This window comes from Solea solea, chromosome 19, assembly GCF_958295425.1.
Source record: "Solea solea chromosome 19, fSolSol10.1, whole genome shotgun sequence".
Classification (NCBI taxonomy): domain Eukaryota; kingdom Metazoa; phylum Chordata; class Actinopteri; order Pleuronectiformes; family Soleidae; genus Solea; species Solea solea.
The window spans coordinates 10,150,006-10,168,430 of NC_081152.1; the positions used below are offsets into that span (position 1 = coordinate 10,150,006).

Consider the following 18,425-nt stretch of genomic DNA (forward strand, 5'->3'; position numbering starts at 1 on the left):
ATGGCTCAAGAACCAAACTAATATTATTTAAAGCCAATTATACACTTATACAAACGTATGGGTTGTATATTAAATGTCTGCCAACCTTCCTTACTCACTGGACCTTTAAAATAATCATTAAAAAAGCACCATGATAAATACCTGCTAGGACCAAAGCATTTAAATGAAAATCTGGGAGTGTGTACCATGCACTAGCCAGACTGCATGGTTGGTGAGGAGCTCCTCCCACCTCCTTGTGCAGCTCTCCCCTACGCTTGCTGCAGAGGATCCTCAGCTCCGCCTCAGTACTCCACCTCTGCACACAACAGCAGCAGCAGCAGCAGCAGAGGCGGCGCTGTGTACCCGGCTGGAGCCCGCAGAAACCCGCCTCAGCAGTGCACACTCTCCTGGCTCATTAACCTGTCGCTTGTGTGAGCAGCTACGTGACGGATACATCTTTGCCTGTAACTGGAAATTAGAACATCGGCCACTACAATTGATCCATTATCTATTTATTTAGTCTGGCTTCTGGTTGGGGACCGTTTGTGTTGCCAGGGAAGAGAAAGTCCGAGCAGGTAAGCAGTCAGTCAGTCACAGTCAGCCATATAACCTTGGCTACTTTATCGTTGTAACAATGTTGCAAACGGTTTCTATTGTTTCAGTGACACCGGTTGAGCTAAGTTGTTACCGTTAAATATTTGCATGTGTGTGTTTTGTGCCGCTGGAGGCGACACAACATAGAGCGAATTGACCAATTACAACAGATTATGAGGACGTGAAGGATTATTTTCGACTACAGTGTGTCGTAGAAACGTTTACTCGTGTATTATTGTATTCTCTTGCCAAAACTGCAGTTGTCACATCTAAATAATGTGACACGTGGGGTGTTTTTTTTATCCTATGTTTGTTCAATTATTGTACCAGTAAGAGACAGACAGTCAAATAATACACGTTAAGGAGGAAATGAGGGTGTTGCATATTTTTATCACGAGGTTAAATGTTTCTGTTTATTTGTTGTAGCTATTGTATTATATTTATTATTTTGGCGGAAAATTGTTCCGGGCATTGAATAGAAAAAAACAGGTTGTCCCCCCTGAATGAATGGACTGTGTGAGTTAGGCAAGCGTGACAAATGTTTCTCGTGAAAGAATTTGTATTCAGAGTGTGTGTGTGTGTGTGTGTGTGCACACTGTTATGACCTGGTTATCAGAGCGTAATCTAGGCTGTTATAGGGTTGTTTTTGTTTTTTTATTCTTACTTGGTCATCCAATTAAATCTGTGTAGGGTTTCTCTTGGCATAACAAAAAAAAACTAATGTGGTGTTACTGCAGCTGCTGAATAATAACCATCAGATGACCTGTGCTTCATGAAAGCTGTTCCACTTGTAGAGTGGGAGCTGCTGGGGTGGGTGGTAAAGGGTGGTGGTGGTGTGGGCGCATGTGTTTTCTGGTGGTGGTGGTGGTAGCTTGTGCCTGCAGAAAAACTTAAGACAAAGTGCAGTTTTGGCAGCTGTTGAGTGTTGATAAGCCCTCAAACCTTAAACTACAATACTCCTCTCATTCACTTTATCTACGTATGTGATATTCAGTCTAATGCCATCCAGTCTACCATTACATCCTGACTGCATTCCTTACAACATGTTAGCTCAAGGCAAGTCTCTCAGGGTTTTGTTTTTTTTTAAAGGTAAGCAAGCCACCCTAGAATTTATGACAGTGGGTTATCATTCCTGTGTGTGTTTTTGAGACATCTAGTGGTCAATGAACTATGAATGTGTACAGAGGTCATGGGAAGAATTTGCTTCAAAAATCATAATGTCTACATATGGGAAGTGAGATCAGAAAAACATCTACAGCCCTCAACTGTTTTCCATTTTGCGCTTTTCCTAGAGACTTCACACGAGATGTTTCTCATAATCGAGTTTTATATCGAGGGCAGCGATTGAATAGTTTCATATGGTTGAACTTTTGGTGGCTGTGGGTGTTTTTGCCAGGGCAGGTGAGAAATATTGGACCTTGAGCTTGAGAAGGTGTGGGGAATGTAGACAGAAGGGTCTATCTCTGTTCAAACAAGCAGGGCTGAACATGTCAACAAGAAGCTGGGGGTAACCTAAACGTGAGACAGTACAGTCTGAAGGATACAGACGGAGTGCAAAAATGTTGGATGTCTCACATGAGCCTCCTCCTGTTTCTGTCAGTGATTCCCTGCAGGGAAAGTGGAACACCAGGGACTAAACTGGCCATTCAGTAACTACTAAACAGTCCTTTGTTATTACTTTATCTTCCCAGATATCCCCCCCCCCACCCAGACATGTCCTTGACTGGTAGTTGTGTCTCAAGTAGTAGTCCTATTAGCCGAGTGATCAGTGCATCTGCTCAGTCATCACTTCATGTGACTCACGCACAATGCCATGAGACGTTAGGCAAGGCTCAGCTTCCTCTGTTGTCGCAGGAACGGTTAAACAAACAGTGAACTTGTGGGTGCTTTCCTGCCCAAACTGAGTCAGACAGAACAAAGAAATATGTAAACATACATTATCTCCACCGACAGGAAACCTCCTCATTCCTATAGGATTAGTAGATGGCAAGGTTGTTACACTGGAGCCATGAATTACAAACCATTGAAGTCTCAAGCATTCCTTATCTGTTGCACTGGCATCTTTAGCCAATAAATACATATGAGAAATTACCAGGACCAAAAGAATGTCTGGTGTCATATTAATATTACTGCTGCATATATTTACAGACCACTCATTGTCTTAGGGGAGTAATTGGTCTCCCCTACGTCCTCATTTCTTTTCCAAGATAATGGGTCTAGATAGTGAGCTAATGTTGCTGTGTGTCAATGCAGCACCTTGTTGAGAGGCAATTAAAGCTGTGTAAAGAACACAGGGAGGGACACCCAGATGTAAGGAAACAAATGATCCCTCTGAAATGTTGTTGATCTTCTCACCATCAGTCCAGTTAAACAGCAGACGAAAAGGCAGAAAAAGGAGGTGTGTGCATGCATGTGCCTGTGTGTGTGTGTGTGTGTGTGTGTGTGTGTGTGTGTGGAAGGGGGAAGGGAGGTTGTTGTTGGTGTGAGATTCACCCTGGTGAGACTGAAGACATTCCTAACATTCCGACCTCCAGGATGCTTGAGGCTCCTCTCTCTTCTTCCAGTGTGTCGGGGGCTGCAGTGGACCCTTAAGGGCTTTTATGTCACCAGGCTCACACCGGCTGAGCCTTTGGTTGAACAGAAACCACATACCCTCTAATTTAGGAGGCCATGGGAACAAGTAGCACAGCACACACCAGCTCTTCTTAAGTTACATCCACAAATGACACTTAAATAGGCTTTCTTTGAGCTTAGAGACACTTGTCAGCTTGGACTTGAGTTTGCTGAAGTAATAAACTGTAAGCAGCTTGGAGTGACTGAATAAATTGTGAAAACACGAACTTCCATGAGAAACTGGCAAGGAACCTGTATTAAAATCCAGTTTAAATCAAATCCACAAATATGGTCAGTATCAGGCTTGATACCAATCTGGTACATACATTTGCTTCACCTCTAGGAAGTGTGGTTTCTTTCTAATCGGAATAGTTAATAGGTATAGTTAATAGAACAGTTAGTTGTAAAGGGAAAAAAAACTAGATAATTGGGACATTTGCATTAATCATAGTGTGATTATGAGATTCAGAAGCTCTATTCTCTTAACAATGTACCTCATTCTTCTTTTTCCTTTGTTTTGCATATTGCCATGTGACCAACACCTTGTGACGTTGCAACTGTCTGTGGCTCAGCCATGAGAGTTCATCCCATATCTGCCAGATCCTTCCTCAACCACTTCTGACCAAACCAGATTTAGCAAACTAAAGATGTCAGCGTGTGGCGACTTTGCAGAACACGTGTGGAAACCCGGCTCTTGTAAGAATTGCTTCCACCCACTTAGTGCGCACAAGACTGGCAGCGGCCTGGGTGGCAGCGTGCCAGTCGCTTGTTTGAAGAGCAATCCGGGAGGTGATGAAGATGCTGGAGTAACAACACCTTCACCCTACAGCAAGCCAACCATCGCTGTCAAACCCACTATGATGAGTCTTGACACCAATGAGTCGACTGATGTCAACATGAACATAGAGCAGGTGAGTTTCTGAAATTTTGTCTATCCTGTATCAAACATTTGCATGTCTTTTTGTCTGATATCTCTATCTGTTTTTAATGTTTGCTCATGTTTATATGTCACAGGAAAACACAAAGAGCCCAGTTGAATGTTTGGGCCTGAAGAAGCTCTCCTTGTATATTGATAATAATGGCTGCAATGGCTGCAACAAGGCCCATAGAGATGCTCTCCCTCAGAGTCCTGAAACCAAGATGGACTACAACAAATCCTTTTCGTTAAGTCCCTTGTCCCCCAATATCCTGCCCAAAGACTCCATGATCATTGGCAATATCTTTGTAACCCAGGAGGAGGGTAGAGGTTTTAAGAAAAATGCCAATGGAGATAACCAAAGACACCAGAGTAGCATGACTGCTATCAGAAACAAGAGCACTTACAATGGAATTAGTATGACCACCAAGACAAACTATCAGGAAGCCCATCAGGTATCTGCGGAGATACCTTTGGTGAACGCTGTTCCTTCTGGCCCTGCCACACGTCATTGTAATGGTATGAGCAGTGGGAGTACTGCTACTCTTATCAATAAGACCTCCAGCCCTTGTACCACTTTCCCCAAAACAACTTTGAGTGTGGAGACCAGTAGACACAGCCCCCCTCCAGCCCTACAGTCTGCTCCCATCCTGTCAAAACAGACCAGCCTATCAGACTCCTCTTGTTCTTATCGTAGTAGTACAGATTCACTTCCTGGGGCAGAGGGGTCAGGAGGAAAACATATCAGGTCAGAGAGCCCACAAAGCCCCCCAGCCACAGGTAGCCCACAGTCATCTCCCAGTTCACCCAATGGACGGCCAGACTCAGAACCCATTTACGCAGAGAGCACCAAGAAAAAGCGCAGGCCGCAAGGAAATAAAGTGCAACTCCATCCCGAGTCCCCAAACCAGAATAACAACTCGTCCTGCTCTGAGCCTGAGCTCTCAGCAGAGAGTCAACGGGCCACTATCACTGTAATGGCTGCTCATACAGAAAAAAACAACAGGACTTTCTACCTGAGCAGCCCAGACTCGGCTGTCAGCACCCAGTGCCATTTTAGCCCTCCAGCACGTAAGGACACCAGTAGCCCAGCCTTCTGCTGGCCTAGTCCCAGCCACAGTTCACCCTCTCTAAACACAGATGCCAGCCCAACCTCATCCCTCCACCCCAAGCCTCAGTCTAGTCCACCAATTCCACCAAAGAGGAACATCCGCTCCCCCAAACTGGGCACCTCCAGCCTCACACCATCCATGTCTTCTCCAGTCCCTCTTCCTGAACTCCCCAAACTGGGCACCTCCAGCCTCTCATCATCTTTCTCATCTCCTGTCCCTCTGCCGGAGCTCCCCATGCTTTTCCTTGTTTCTGCTCAAGAGGGCCACTTCAAGGTTCATACAGAACACCAGAGTGCGGCATCTGAACGCTGGCACAAGTCAAACCACCACAGTTCTGCATGGAAATGCCGTATTGAGGAAGAGGAGGAAGATGAGGAGAGAGAGCAGAAAAAAGTTGAGAAGAAGAAGCTAACCGGCAATCCAAGGACAACTCGGGTGACAGGCCTGGTCAATGGTGCCACTGTCTGGAAAGAGGCCAGGGACTGGAAGGCCCACAGCAGCCCCCCTCCGATGACGGAGCCAGGCACGGCCCCCCCGTCTGCCCCCAACAATGGTGCCTGCCAAGGGGAAACTGAAGGCATCGGTGCAGAGGAAGAAGACAAGCATAACGGGAGCATGCCAGCCAAGCAACCATTGCATGGTGGCTCATCAGAGTTGCTGACAGCAGGGAAAGGGACTGTGAATAATGAGGCCAATCCACCGCCTCCCCCACCAAAGAAACTGCACAGGTAAGAACAACAAAGTACTTTTTGTCTTGCATTTAAACATTCATTTATTATCCCGTCATCAGACCAAAACACCAGTACTACTTTATTATTTGACTTGATTATGGTGTCAGTGAGCTGTCAGAAGAATTGACAGAATGTCAACTGAATGTAAGCAGAGCCCAAGGTGTTGTGCTGTAACACCAATGGACCAATACACACCAAGTCATTCAGTATTTAGCTCACATTCACAACTAACGGTCAAAATGTTGCTTCTTTGTGTTTCAAAAATTTCAGGTAGATTATAAATACTGTTTTACTGTAAGTGCAGACAAAAACTATCAGTCACAAAAAAAACCCCTCTGTTCATATGTTATTTTCCACCCTATTATACATTATTCATGAAACCGTTTATGCTCAATGGGCAGAGGACAGAGAATACAGCAGTCACCCTGATGAAGAGTTGGTCTTAAATATTGTTTACAGTTGGGCAGCGATGTTAAAAAAAAAAAGGTTTAGTGCAGGTTTAATTACACACCAGTATGCATTGTTGTTGCTGTAGGATGAATTGTATGAGCGTATCAAACTTGAGCGTACAATTATAGCACATGCACTATCTTCACATCCACATCCACTATCAGTACACTATCACATACGTCTAACTTGGACTTGCATTAAAACTAAGGGATCTGTAATTCAGTCATGACACTGTGGTTTCAGTATATTACATAATTTACCACTTACACGACACACTAAGACTAAAAGCATGTATGGATTTTCTTCTCTGGTGGGACCTATATATAAATGCATATAGCTATGTATAAAAAATAAATACTCTTTAACCAACAGTGTATGGCCTCCAGTGCTGCACACACATGCGTTTTACTGCAGCCATTTGTGTGACTCTTACTGTGCCTTCTCCTTTCAGAGCATCATTATTAAGCCTTGAATCAGCCTCCATTCTTGCGCCTTGTGATCATTCAAACTGCTCAGACGTATTTCTCAATGCGGGCCTTGTTCCATTCATGCTTGTAATGTGACTTTTTTCAATTCTAATTAACACGTAAAATGGGTCCATTAAATAGCTGCCCTCTGTGTTACTGTAAATTTGTTATGGCTGCAGCACAATGGACAGATTTGTTTATTGATATTGTTACACTGGGACTAAACTGCTATTAGAGTTTGGACGCATATGGACAGTTGCCTTTGTGCTGTATGATCTTTATGTTTACATATAGTTGCGTTACATGGACGTTCAAGGCTGAGTAAATCATGCGACCACTTAGAGATTATGCAGGATGATAAAGATTCACCTTTGTTCAAGACTTTCACTATCGTGACCTACTGTACATACGGCTTCCAGTCGACACAGCCTACATGTCGAATAAGCAGAATTTGCACACATGCCTTAACCTGAGTCTGCAGGAGGCTAAGAATACACACACACACACACACACACACCGTCTGAGTCAGCTACCCAAAGTAGAAACAGAGAAGAGGCCTTGTGTTGCAGTTATTAGAGCATCAAATGATCTCTCAGAATAAACTTTGCTTTGTCTGGGGCGGCAGGATGAGGCGTAATACACAACTGTCGCTTCCTCAGGACAAGCATATGTTCTTCGGCGCAGTCGTCACTCTGTGGAGTCAGCAAAGGCCAAGTGTGACTGTTTTACCGTCAAAAACACAGATTGCGCTGATCACATTTCCCGGGCCCGTATGTTTGTGGTAATTCTAGTAAGGAAACCATCTCTCCTGTTATGACATTGCCAACATTCTACTCTGATAAAAATACACCTTGTTGAGACACATGTGGGAACACGCCTCAGGCCAGTCGGCGACAGTTGTGGCTTTCTGGTGTTCCAAGTTTATCAGTGGGTTCAGAGTGTTAAATCAGCAAGTGTCTCCGGGCACCAAGCATGCGCTATCGTGCCGAAGGAAAACCAAATCTAAAAATGGCCTGCAGAGCCGAACCGAAACGTCCTAAGACAAAACACCACATGTAAACGTGTTACGTGCTCTCTTAGAAGCAGTGCTTAGTCATTTAACAGCAACAGATGGCTTAAAATGTGACGTTCAAAGCCTTTGATCACAGTGAAAAATACCAACAGGTCAACATACATTATTGTGTGCTGGATCAGCCTAAGGCTAAACTACACACATGCTGCTTGCTTTATTTACATGTGGCATCCATACCGCTGTATAGTTTCCTAACCTTTTGAACTGAGACTTTATGCTGATGATCCTGTTTTAGTTAGAAAAGGGCATGCAGAAACGGAGACTTTTGTCAACACAGATCCAGACATCAACATTTGCTTCCTGACGTGGTCTTGTTAGTACCTACTTGAACTGCCAGCAGCCCTGTTCCTTTTTTAAAGCAGCTTCCGGTTGTGTATGTTTATAGCCAGTGTATGGAAATGGTCATTTGACCTTTGGTATGGATGATTATATGTGATACAAATCGAAGAGGTAAGGTAATATACGGGGAAAAAAAGTATTTTTGTATAGATTTCAAATTAAAATAATTAGGTTTTGTTTTTTTTTAAGAATAAACCTTTTATATTTACTTTAGACAAGTGTCTCCCGACATGTTTCTACAGCAGCCCAAATTGACAAAACAGCCAGTGTGCAATTTGTGTTTTGGAGCTGAAGCTTACTGAGCAATGCATAACAATGGCCTCCTTTTTGGTATGCAAAGGCATCCGTAGCTCTCTGACACACTTGGGAGAAGAGAGGGGTGAGTGGAGGAGTCCACTGTTAGTTGTAATGCTGCTCTGTCACTATTAGATTATTAGACAAATTATTACACACGTTGTGAAAAACCTTAGTTGAAATAGATTGTATTAATGTGGATGTGTTTATTTGTGCATGTGTGAGTTATCTCCCCTTAAACAGGAAAGGCATGTCAATTGGTCAGTGGAGTTTGCCAAAGAGAGGGGCTTTACAACAGATTGTTGCCCCCGGCAACTCCCAAACTGTCCCAGTCTGGCAGTCAGCTGCCACCAGTAGAAGTAGAATTTATAGATCGGCCATGTCGATCCAAGTCCATCAAGTACCGTTTGGGTGTGAACTGTCGTTCCTTTCTCTTTTCTTTCCAAATGACGGTTCCAAGACAATAGTGCCGCCCCTCCCTCCACAGAGCCCCCCCCCGACTCCCTCTGTGCAGCAGAACACACAGCATCTTGTTGCCATCTGACAGACCTCACACTGCTCTAAATTGAACTGCCAGGTCAATGAGTGATTGCTTGGTACGAGGTGTGGGTGCTTTCATTTCGTGCATCTCTAATGGGTGCTGTTGCTTTTTCCTGCTGAGACAGACTTTAAATACACGTATGACTCGCATATAACCAGGGTTGTGTTACTACACACGGCGAGGCTTTAGAGAGCCACCGGTGTGATCCAGGGGCAATGTGTGCCCGCCAGCCCGACAAGGACCTCTGCCTGTCCAGCATGAGGTAGGCACGCGTGGCAACTTTCTTTTCTTATGCTGTCTTTGGCACAAAAGCTATAGAGAGGAAATATATGAGCAGAGGAGGAGACATTGATGAGTATACCTGTGAATAGAAATGTAAGCGCTGCCGTGCATGATGAGAGGATGAGAAGGGATTTGCAGACGTGATTTACTGGCTTTGACAAAAAGGGGTTCAAAATGAAAATGAGTTGCTATGACTATGGGATGACAGAAGAAGAAGATAGCAGAACAAGGCTGGAGCAGGAGGCAAGAGATGAAAAAAAACCCGTCAAACATTCATGGATCTTTGATTTATATGACTGCACAAATTTTTCTTTCTATTCTATTTTTCTTCTCTGCACTAAACTGTAACAAATATTATGTTGGATATCATGCATGGTAAAATGTAGTTTAATGCAATAAATAATCTTTGTGAGGCTTAAAAGATGCCACTTAGGATGTTGTCCTTTTCCAGTGCAAGTGCACTACATTAAATCAGTTTCTCTCAGTCTCATTTAAATCATTTTAAACACAACTGTGTACTGTATATTAGTTGCTTGACTCTTGAAGTGGATTGCATTACATTGTACATGATGTGTTCATGATACTTATACTTATACTTATATATACCTATATATGTATACACATATATGTATGTATGTATATATACTTACATAATTGAAACCAGTTGTGTGAGCCTGGTCAACGACAACGACAACAACAACAACTGCAGTTCAGTTTGTGTCTCATTTGACACGGTTTGCTCGTAAGCTGTAACCCCAGTACGATTCCTCGCTTTAAAAACTGCCCAGCTCCTCTGACACAGCTTTATTAATACCACACACACACACACACACGCTTAGGATGGCAAACGCGATCCATGTGTGTTACTTGCTGTCGCATGATTGTTTACATTCTAAATCTGTCCGGCCCTTGTTGCCGGGCTGAACGCAGGACACAACCTCGTCTGGCAGGACGGTGTTTACTGGGGTAAACGTGGCGTCTCACGTAGCCTTTGTTTCAAAGGAAAAGGAAATCATTTCGTCGACGGAGACGGGCAATCAAGATGTTTATGAAGAGGTGTTTAGGCTAGAACTGAGCGCGGGTGATGATGAGGTGATGATCTTCTTACTGTGTGAAGGCGAAATCTTTAGTTTTGATAGTGACTGTCAAGATAACGTTTACGCTTGTATTCATGCAACTATCAAGCGATGAATCAGTTTACTGTTTGAGATGGTTATTATAAAGCTGCAGTCCATAACGTATGCTGATTTTGTTGTTGAAGTTATTGTTCAGCCTCTGTTGGACCTCTGTGGGGTCGTGTCGGGCAATACTATTCAGGCCCAACTGATCTGTGTGTATACAGCAGCAGCAGCGCAGTGTTGGGGAGGGGCAACAGGTATTTATTCCATCAAAACTGGATATTCTGAGCAGTCGAATTTACTTCTGACATTTTTCGTAGGCATTTATTGATGTTTTTCATTCTTGGTCTTCCATCTGTCGTGTTATAAAACAAATCACTTTGTGTGCAGGATTATTTGAGGTTCTTTCATGTTTCTACGTTCACAGACGTAACCCTATTCAGTGAAAAGAGGATTGTCTCGTGTGCCGTGTAATCGAAATGCATATTTTGCCGCGCGCACATCCTCCCAAAGGACATGTGCAGTGACGCCATTATTTCACCACGGAAAATAATCTCATGTTTTGGACACAAATCACGTAGAGACTGTGAGACTTGCACAGGTGCGCGTTCATGTTCACAGGCTCATAATAATCCCTGCAGCCTTTACAATTTCTCCTCTGCCTCAGCATTTCCACTGCCTTTCATCACGTCTCTTTTGTCTGTTAATGATAGCGGATCCTTCCCCTGAGTGTCCGCAGGGAATACCCTAACCTTTTTTTTCTCCTTCCTTTGCTTCTCTCCTTTCTCCTCCTTATCTGTTTGTTCTGCTGATTTATGGTGGAATTGAAGTCAGGGGCCAGCAGATAAATGGACAGAGGAGTCATTTTGTGCTGGAAGAAGGGAAAGGGAGATGAAGGGATGGGATGGGAGCATGTTTCGCCGAGCCATTAGCAGGTATAATGAGACAAGTGAACGGCTGTCACTCAGCCTAATTGGTCACCTTGATTAGATAGTCTACTCATGCACAGCATTCATTGGTTTAAGTGGCCATTTCGGTGGAGCAGAGCGTCTGTCTAGTGAATGAAAAGGAATTTTTTTTGATAAAGATGGATTGTATAACTCTTGAGAAAACAATGAACATGATTTGCATCATAGAAAATAAAAGATTGTCTTTCCTAGGAATAAAAATGCAACTTTTCCTCATTCGTATCATACAGAGGATTTTTGCTGCAGTGACCTGACACGATTATTACTGCATGTCTGACTACAATGGAGTCATTTTGTTTTCCCTCTACTGCTGTTAATTTAGACTAGAGACATGTTTCCCATTGCTCTCATTCAAGGTTGTTGTGTGTCTTTAAAGCATTCAACTCCGGGGAATCTTTGGAAATGTAGGAAAATTCCATACGACATGAACTTGTAACGTCTTACTCAAAGGCTTAGAAACCACCTGTGGTGTACTTGAGGCACGTAACTGTCAACAGAAAAGGAAAACTAAGCAAGACTGTTGGACTCTTGGTGTCTTACCAGGGTTTGTTGCAGTTATAAGTCAGTGAATCAGTGAATCACGTTGTGTGCAATCTAATAAGGAAGTGAAAATAATCCCAGCTGCACTTGTTTGTCATTGTAAATCAAACAACATGCTGAGTCTCGTGGACTTATTAGCGAAGCATGGTGGCGCAGATAAGACAACATCGAGGGGAAGTGAAGCGCTTCCACATTTATAAACATGTGAACATTTATATATGACGTGAAGCTGCAACGAACCGACACTAAAGTTGAGACACGCACTCGGGCGGGCAGACTGAAGAAATATACTGCACACAGAGGGTTAATTATTTATCTTCTGTCTCTCACAGGGTGTCCGGTAAGATGAGTGGCAGCAACATAGAGCTAGATCGCTGCAGCCAACACAAGTCAGAAGACAGTACTACTTCTTCTCTGTGGGGCCTGGGCAGTTCCAGCCTCCCCACTGCGTCCACTGACAACCTGACTGCCGACTCTGGTAAGTACAGCTCACATTGTGGTATTTGTTGGCCAGGTTCATTCAAAACACTCGCACTGTACGTCTACGCTTTTAATGGCCTATGTATACGTTGGGAAATCAGGGCAACAGGTCTATTTATCTGAGTCACTGTGGAACCTACAGATGTAGAGTCGGGTGATATAGCTTATGTGTTTCTTTCAGTATATGTCCCGATATGAAAGATTTATATTGATTTATCTTGCTTTAAAACTGGACACAGGTTGTTTGTCTGAGATCATGAAACATTTTCTTTTTAGAGGTTTGACAATACATCGTAAAAACTATACATAAGTATAACCACTTTTTTGTTGTGTTTTTGTAGCTTTAAAAACAGACAGTTTATACATGTATACTTATATAGACTTCAATGTACAGGATTAAATATAATATCTACCTTTAAAGAACAATTACTTTAATTTGAGATGATATCTGATGTACTTCTGGCTGTACTACTTATGGCTCTTGTTTATTAAAGGATATTTACATGTGTAAAAACAATGAAATATAATAATATATAAATATGTCAAATTCAGATTTAACATTGAATAAGATTTTTTATTGACTGCCTTTTCTTTTATAAAAGTTATGTCAATTTGAATCAATGTTTAATGTATTAAATAACATAACAGTTGACTAACTGCCTCAATATCAGTGCTGAAGAAGCCTTTAAAACTAGAAATATTTTATCTATCTATCTAAAGATGATACCTTTTCTCATGTGACACTATTCATGTAAATCAATATGTTGCCCAGTTAGTTGCTCAGACACTTTTTACGGTGTGCTGTGTCTGAAACTGAACAACAGAAAAAAAGAGGAATAGGAGTACAGCATGGTTTCATAGCAGCAGGATGACTGCTTATCTCTTCTCTTCTCTTCGTCTTTAGTTAAGTGCATATTTACAGATTGTTTCCATTTCGCGTGGCAACAGACTACAGTTTGACATGATACCTAATGCATTGGCTTTAAACCCCTGTGACACTTAGATACTTGTAACTGCTGTAACTTCCTGCGTAATGTTGTTTGAAGAGATAATTATGGAGTATGATAATGAGGGAAAAAAGGGCTTGGCTACATCCTACGGAGTACATTTTTTTCCTTGACACAGTCGTCCTCCCACTGTAAAAGCAGTTATTGAAGGCTGCACCACACAGTTATCTCAGTATCCGCCTGTACTAGTGAATGGTAACGTTTCAGCTTTTAGTCTGTAATCGACAAATGGATCATAATTGGGTGGATGATGTTTTTAATGTGAGACGGAACACTGGATTGTGGAACTTTCCAGCGCTTCTGAGGAGAAGAGGTACAGTACGTATGTGTTTGCACAAGGCTAAGCAGTAGATTGGGACAGAGGATTCTCAGATGGCACAGAGGAATATGTGGGTCTATGGGCACTGTTTGTGTGGTAAGGGAAGTTCACTCACAAGGACAGCGACAAACATACTGGATTTATGGTGTGAATCCTTAAAGACAGAGAAAAGTAAATCGCTGACACTATCTATGTCTGTATCTTTGTGCTTCTAATTTCAAAGTTCACATGTGCGAGTTGGCTTTATGGACAATATAACTTTCTCTCTATCACAACAACATATGCAAAGGTTTTTCCTTCTGTAAAGAGGCTGATCTCATTTTTGTTCTCTCTTTTTTTTTTTTAGATTCCCGGGATGTTACTCGACGGTCTTGTTCCTCTCCATTTGACAAAAGTCCAGTGGCCTCAGCTCCAGGATCCCCTCACCCACCCAGCCTCAACAGTAACCTGCCGCCACCTCTACCAGAGAAAAAAATGGTCAACCGCACTGTGTCGGCTCCCGACAGCACAAACGGAAAGCCCTTCGTCCGAGCCTACCCGCGCCTTCCATTCACTGGCTCAGAGACCAATGTGTGTCGGTCTGCTGAGGTTGGCTCCCGCTCCAGTTTACCGTCCAGCCCTGTTGATCCACGGCCCATTTTCTCCTCCAATGAATCTCTGGAGTGTTGTCATGTGCCGCCGGGCAGGTCCTCGAGGTCCCGGACACTGGATGAGCCGCTGAAGACTCACGGGCGTCTTGGCGTCCACTGTCGAAGCAGCATCACCTGCTCCTCTTCTCCTCAGCTCAGCGTGCCCTTCTCAGCCTCAGAAACGGGCCCAGCACCAAATATGGGCTCCAGCCTGCAGCTGCAGACTCTCCTGAGTAACATTGACAGCAGAGAGGGAGTGTACTCCAAACTGGGAGGCCTATACGCAGAGTCTCTCCGGCGCTTAGCGCTTAAATGTGAGGATCACTTCACCCGCTCGCAGAAGAACCCACTGAGGTTTGAGGAGAGCAACTGGTCTCTGTTCAGACTTACATCTAACAAGCCAAGCTGCAATTCAGGAGATGCCGTGTACTACTCTGCTGCATGTGCCTTGGACCACAGCAACGCCTATGCTGTAAAGGTAATCTCAGAATTTCAACATGTATGTTTTGCATTGGGCTCTGCCACAGTCTCCTACCACTCTCCTAAGTATTATAACTAAAATGCTCAAGGGAAACACTAACAAGTTTCCCCTGAAATCTGTTAAATATTCCTAATTTACATTCACATGATGTGTCATTCTGTTTTAAATCTTTAATACATTTTAAGGGGTGGAATAATCTTTAGGAGTAGCTCATATTTGAACCCTGGGATCCCTTCTTGGATGGCCTTCATTTGGAACACCGAGTTCAGAACATAATAAATGAGAGATTGTAAACAGTGGGCTGGCAGTTGGCCGGCTGTCTCTGTTGTCAAGTGAGCAATTTGTGGATCACCCCGTGGATCACGTAATTTTTTTCTGTTGTCTAAAGAACAGTTTGCACAGGGGGGTGATGGGTGTTGTAAACCACCCCGTTAGAAAGGGATGTGACCAAGGATAGAATGAGGAGATAAGAATCAGTGAGTGATTCAGATGGGATGGTCCCACTACCGCACAAACCTTCAAGGCATGTCGAGTAAACAGTCACTTAGAAACGAAGGGTGGGGATTCATTCTCACTGACCTTTGTCCCAAAAAGTGCCACTGCCTGCCGGGTGCCCACATTCTTGCTTAATATCTCAAGGTTTGATTAATCTTTGCATTCCAGGCAGGATTTACGTCCAGACAAAACCCTATTGTCTTACACAAACACAAAATGCAGTCATCTTGGACACGAGTTAATAATATAAACCCCGTAAAAGTGGATTCAAGTCCTGTATACCGTTACGATTTCTCTGACTTGGCATTGACCTCGAAACCTCACTGACAAGCATTTCTGGCTCCCTCTTCCTTCCCTTTCTGTGTGGAACCCCTCCCCTCCCCCCTCTCTGTCCCTTTCCTCTCCTTTCCTTCACAACATCCTCCCACTGTCCTTTGTGTTTATGCCTCTACAGATCTGTAAGAGTCCATCCATGGAGGCCAAACAGAGCCAACTCTATGGTTTGTCAGTACAGCAGACCATACCTCCCCACTTCAACCTCCAGCAGGACTGCGGACACTTCATTGCTTGTGTCCCCCAAAGCATGTTGCCCTCTGATGAAGTATCAGTTCGCACCACGGCAGTTTCCTCCATGCCTCAGCCGCCCAAGTCAGCACCAGGTCAACAGGCTGAGCGCGAGCGAGTGGTGGTCATCACCTCTGAGATCCCCCAGCAGACAGCAGCTGACTTTGCCCGGGAGTGGGCGGCATTCCATAAAACTCAGCCGGAAGTCTACGAACGCCGAGTTTGCTTCCTTCTCCTGCAGCTATGCAATGGCCTGGAGCACTTGAAGGAGCATGGGGTTACTCATCGTGACCTCTGCCTTGAGAACTTGTTGCTGGTGCCTCATCAACGCAGGCCTTCCCAGTTCCCCCAACATATCCACAATGACAACAATGCCAATAGTGTAGACAATCAGCGCCACCTTCCCCGGCTCCTCATCAGCAACTTTGCCAAGGCCAAACGTCGCTCCTCTGAGGACGCTGCCTCAACTGGCGTGGACTCCCGTTTCAAACGTGACCACGCCAGGCTGGCGCCTGAGATCGTGTCGGCTGCCCAGTACCGCAAATTTGACGAGTTCCAGACCGGAATCTTGATCTACGAGCTCCTCCACCAACCTAACCCATTTGAAGTGAGTCCAGCACTTAAGGAACAGGACTACCGTTGTGAGGAACTGCCCCACATCCCCTCTGTCTCCCTCTACTCAGCCGGCCTCCAGAAGCTAGCTCAACTCCTGCTCCAACCCGACCCAATTAAACGAATCCATATTCAGGAGGCTAAACGCATACTGCAGAGTCTGTTGTGGGGGCCAAGGAAGGACCTGATGGAGCAGCAACTGGAAAGACACGGACAGGGAGGAGGATCCCGACACGAGGGCCTCCTCAACTGGCTGGATGTGAAACGAGCCCTGCTGATGATGAAGTTCGCCGAGCGTTCACTGGAGCCCGAGAGGAACGCAGAGCTCGAGGACTGGTTGTGCTGTCAGTACTTTTCCTCAGCTCACCCTCTGTCTCTCTGCCACACTGCTGAGTTGCTTTACTCACTAAAGTAGCAGCTTACACTGGGGTTACCGTGTGTTTGAGAAAGACCAATGATGCTTAAGTTAACGTCTCGTCACTATGGGCGAGTCCACACGGTGTGATCCTTCGGAGGTAACGGTGAAAAACCCCCTACCTGTTTGTGCTACTGCAACCGCAACGTAACCGTCCACTCTGAACCTGTATGTGAACAGTATCCCGTCACAGACGGTCAAACTTGGTGAAGAAATGACCCGAATACTGTCACAGACATGGAAGAAACTGCAAAAACACTCTCACACAGAAACCAGAATGATTTTGTGCCAGCGATGCTGTTAAATACAAGGCCAGAAGGGCAAGAATATGGACAATTTTCATGATAACGTACTTACCAAAGTTTCTTAATTGACACTGTATTTTGTGTATTTATTCAGTCAACTGAGATATTTTACCACTGAGAACAGGCTAAAACTTCATAACCGTAGCTTTGTAAGTCGTTGCTGTGTCTTGTATAAATGTGCAGCTCATTTTTTGTTTTCTTTGCCTATTGTGGTAATAAAAATGAGGTCACTAGCTGACTTCAAAGTGTTGTACCACAGATAATGCCTGTTCCTCCAGATACTGGTTTATTAGTTGGAATAATCAAGGCAATGTTCTGTAAATGTGTGTTACCTCAGGCTTTGTTCGACAGCACTGCAACATAAATGGACTCTGTATTGTTTGATGCTAATCCGTACCGTCTAACGCAACTTTGTGTGAATTCATTTGGCAAAATAGTCTTTGACGCTTTGATTGCTTCCACTAAATGGATGACACCCGTTTTTTTTCCCCCTCGTGCTTACTTTTACTGTATATTTAAATGTTTTTGACATTCGTCGGGGTGCCTTTTGTTCCTTGTTTATGTTACAGTGACTCAGACGTCAAATGTAAATAGTATTGATTATTGTCTTTGGTGAAACTGGCCTTTCACAGACGGCTCTAAAATCAACTTTGTACAGATATTTGTAGATGATATGAGAAAGAAAATGAGCCCAAGCAGGTCTTACAAAGCCATGAATATGAGCAGCAGTTAAAACAAAAATATTTATGATATCATTTGTTATCCTGTAGTAGTCACTGGAATTTCTACATTTATTTTCATATGTGGATTCTTGAAGTTTTGCTTTTTTTGGCACAGCATCAGCTTGCCCTGTATTTTTTTCCCCTTCCATGTGCCATGTAGGCTGCATTTTATCTCCAGCAAACTATCATTTCCTAAACGTCCAGAGTGACAAGAATCACAGCGCCTGCTTGCAGGGCCACGTCCATCACTCATGTTTCTCCTATTGAAGAGAAAAAGAAACTGCCTGATCTCACAACTAATACATTAGTTATTTGAATTCTTTTGTTTGCCTCACTTATTTGCATCTATCAATAAACTGTGCATATATTTTCTCACAGTA

The 18,425-nt window shown here is 43.8% G+C and overlaps 1 protein-coding gene across 1 annotated transcript; it reads left to right on the plus strand.

The window, feature by feature from the left end:
- The first annotated feature begins 284 nt into the window (after nucleotides 1–284).
- On the plus strand, nucleotides 285–18,425 carry LOC131446196 (inactive tyrosine-protein kinase PRAG1). The gene is made up of 6 exons (XM_058617288.1): nucleotides 285–554; nucleotides 3,759–4,097; nucleotides 4,201–5,942; nucleotides 12,349–12,494; nucleotides 14,169–14,929; nucleotides 15,882–18,425. The coding sequence occupies exons 2-6, from the start codon at nucleotides 3,834–3,836 to the stop codon at nucleotides 17,016–17,018; spliced, it is 4,050 nt and encodes a 1,349-aa protein (XP_058473271.1). The 5' UTR covers nucleotides 285–554; nucleotides 3,759–3,833; the 3' UTR covers nucleotides 17,019–18,425.

Excerpts from the sequence above, each read along its gene's own strand:
- LOC131446196 (XM_058617288.1), top strand. The coding sequence starts at position 3,834 with ATGTCAGCGTGTGGCGACTTTGCAGAACACGTGTGGAAACCCGGCTCT. Across the intron at positions 5,943-12,348 it reads CCACCAAAGAAACTGCACAG|GGTGTCCGGTAAGATGAGTG; the intron begins GTAAGAACAACA and ends TGTCTCTCACAG. Across the intron at positions 14,930-15,881 it reads GCAACGCCTATGCTGTAAAG|ATCTGTAAGAGTCCATCCAT; the intron begins GTAATCTCAGAA and ends ATGCCTCTACAG.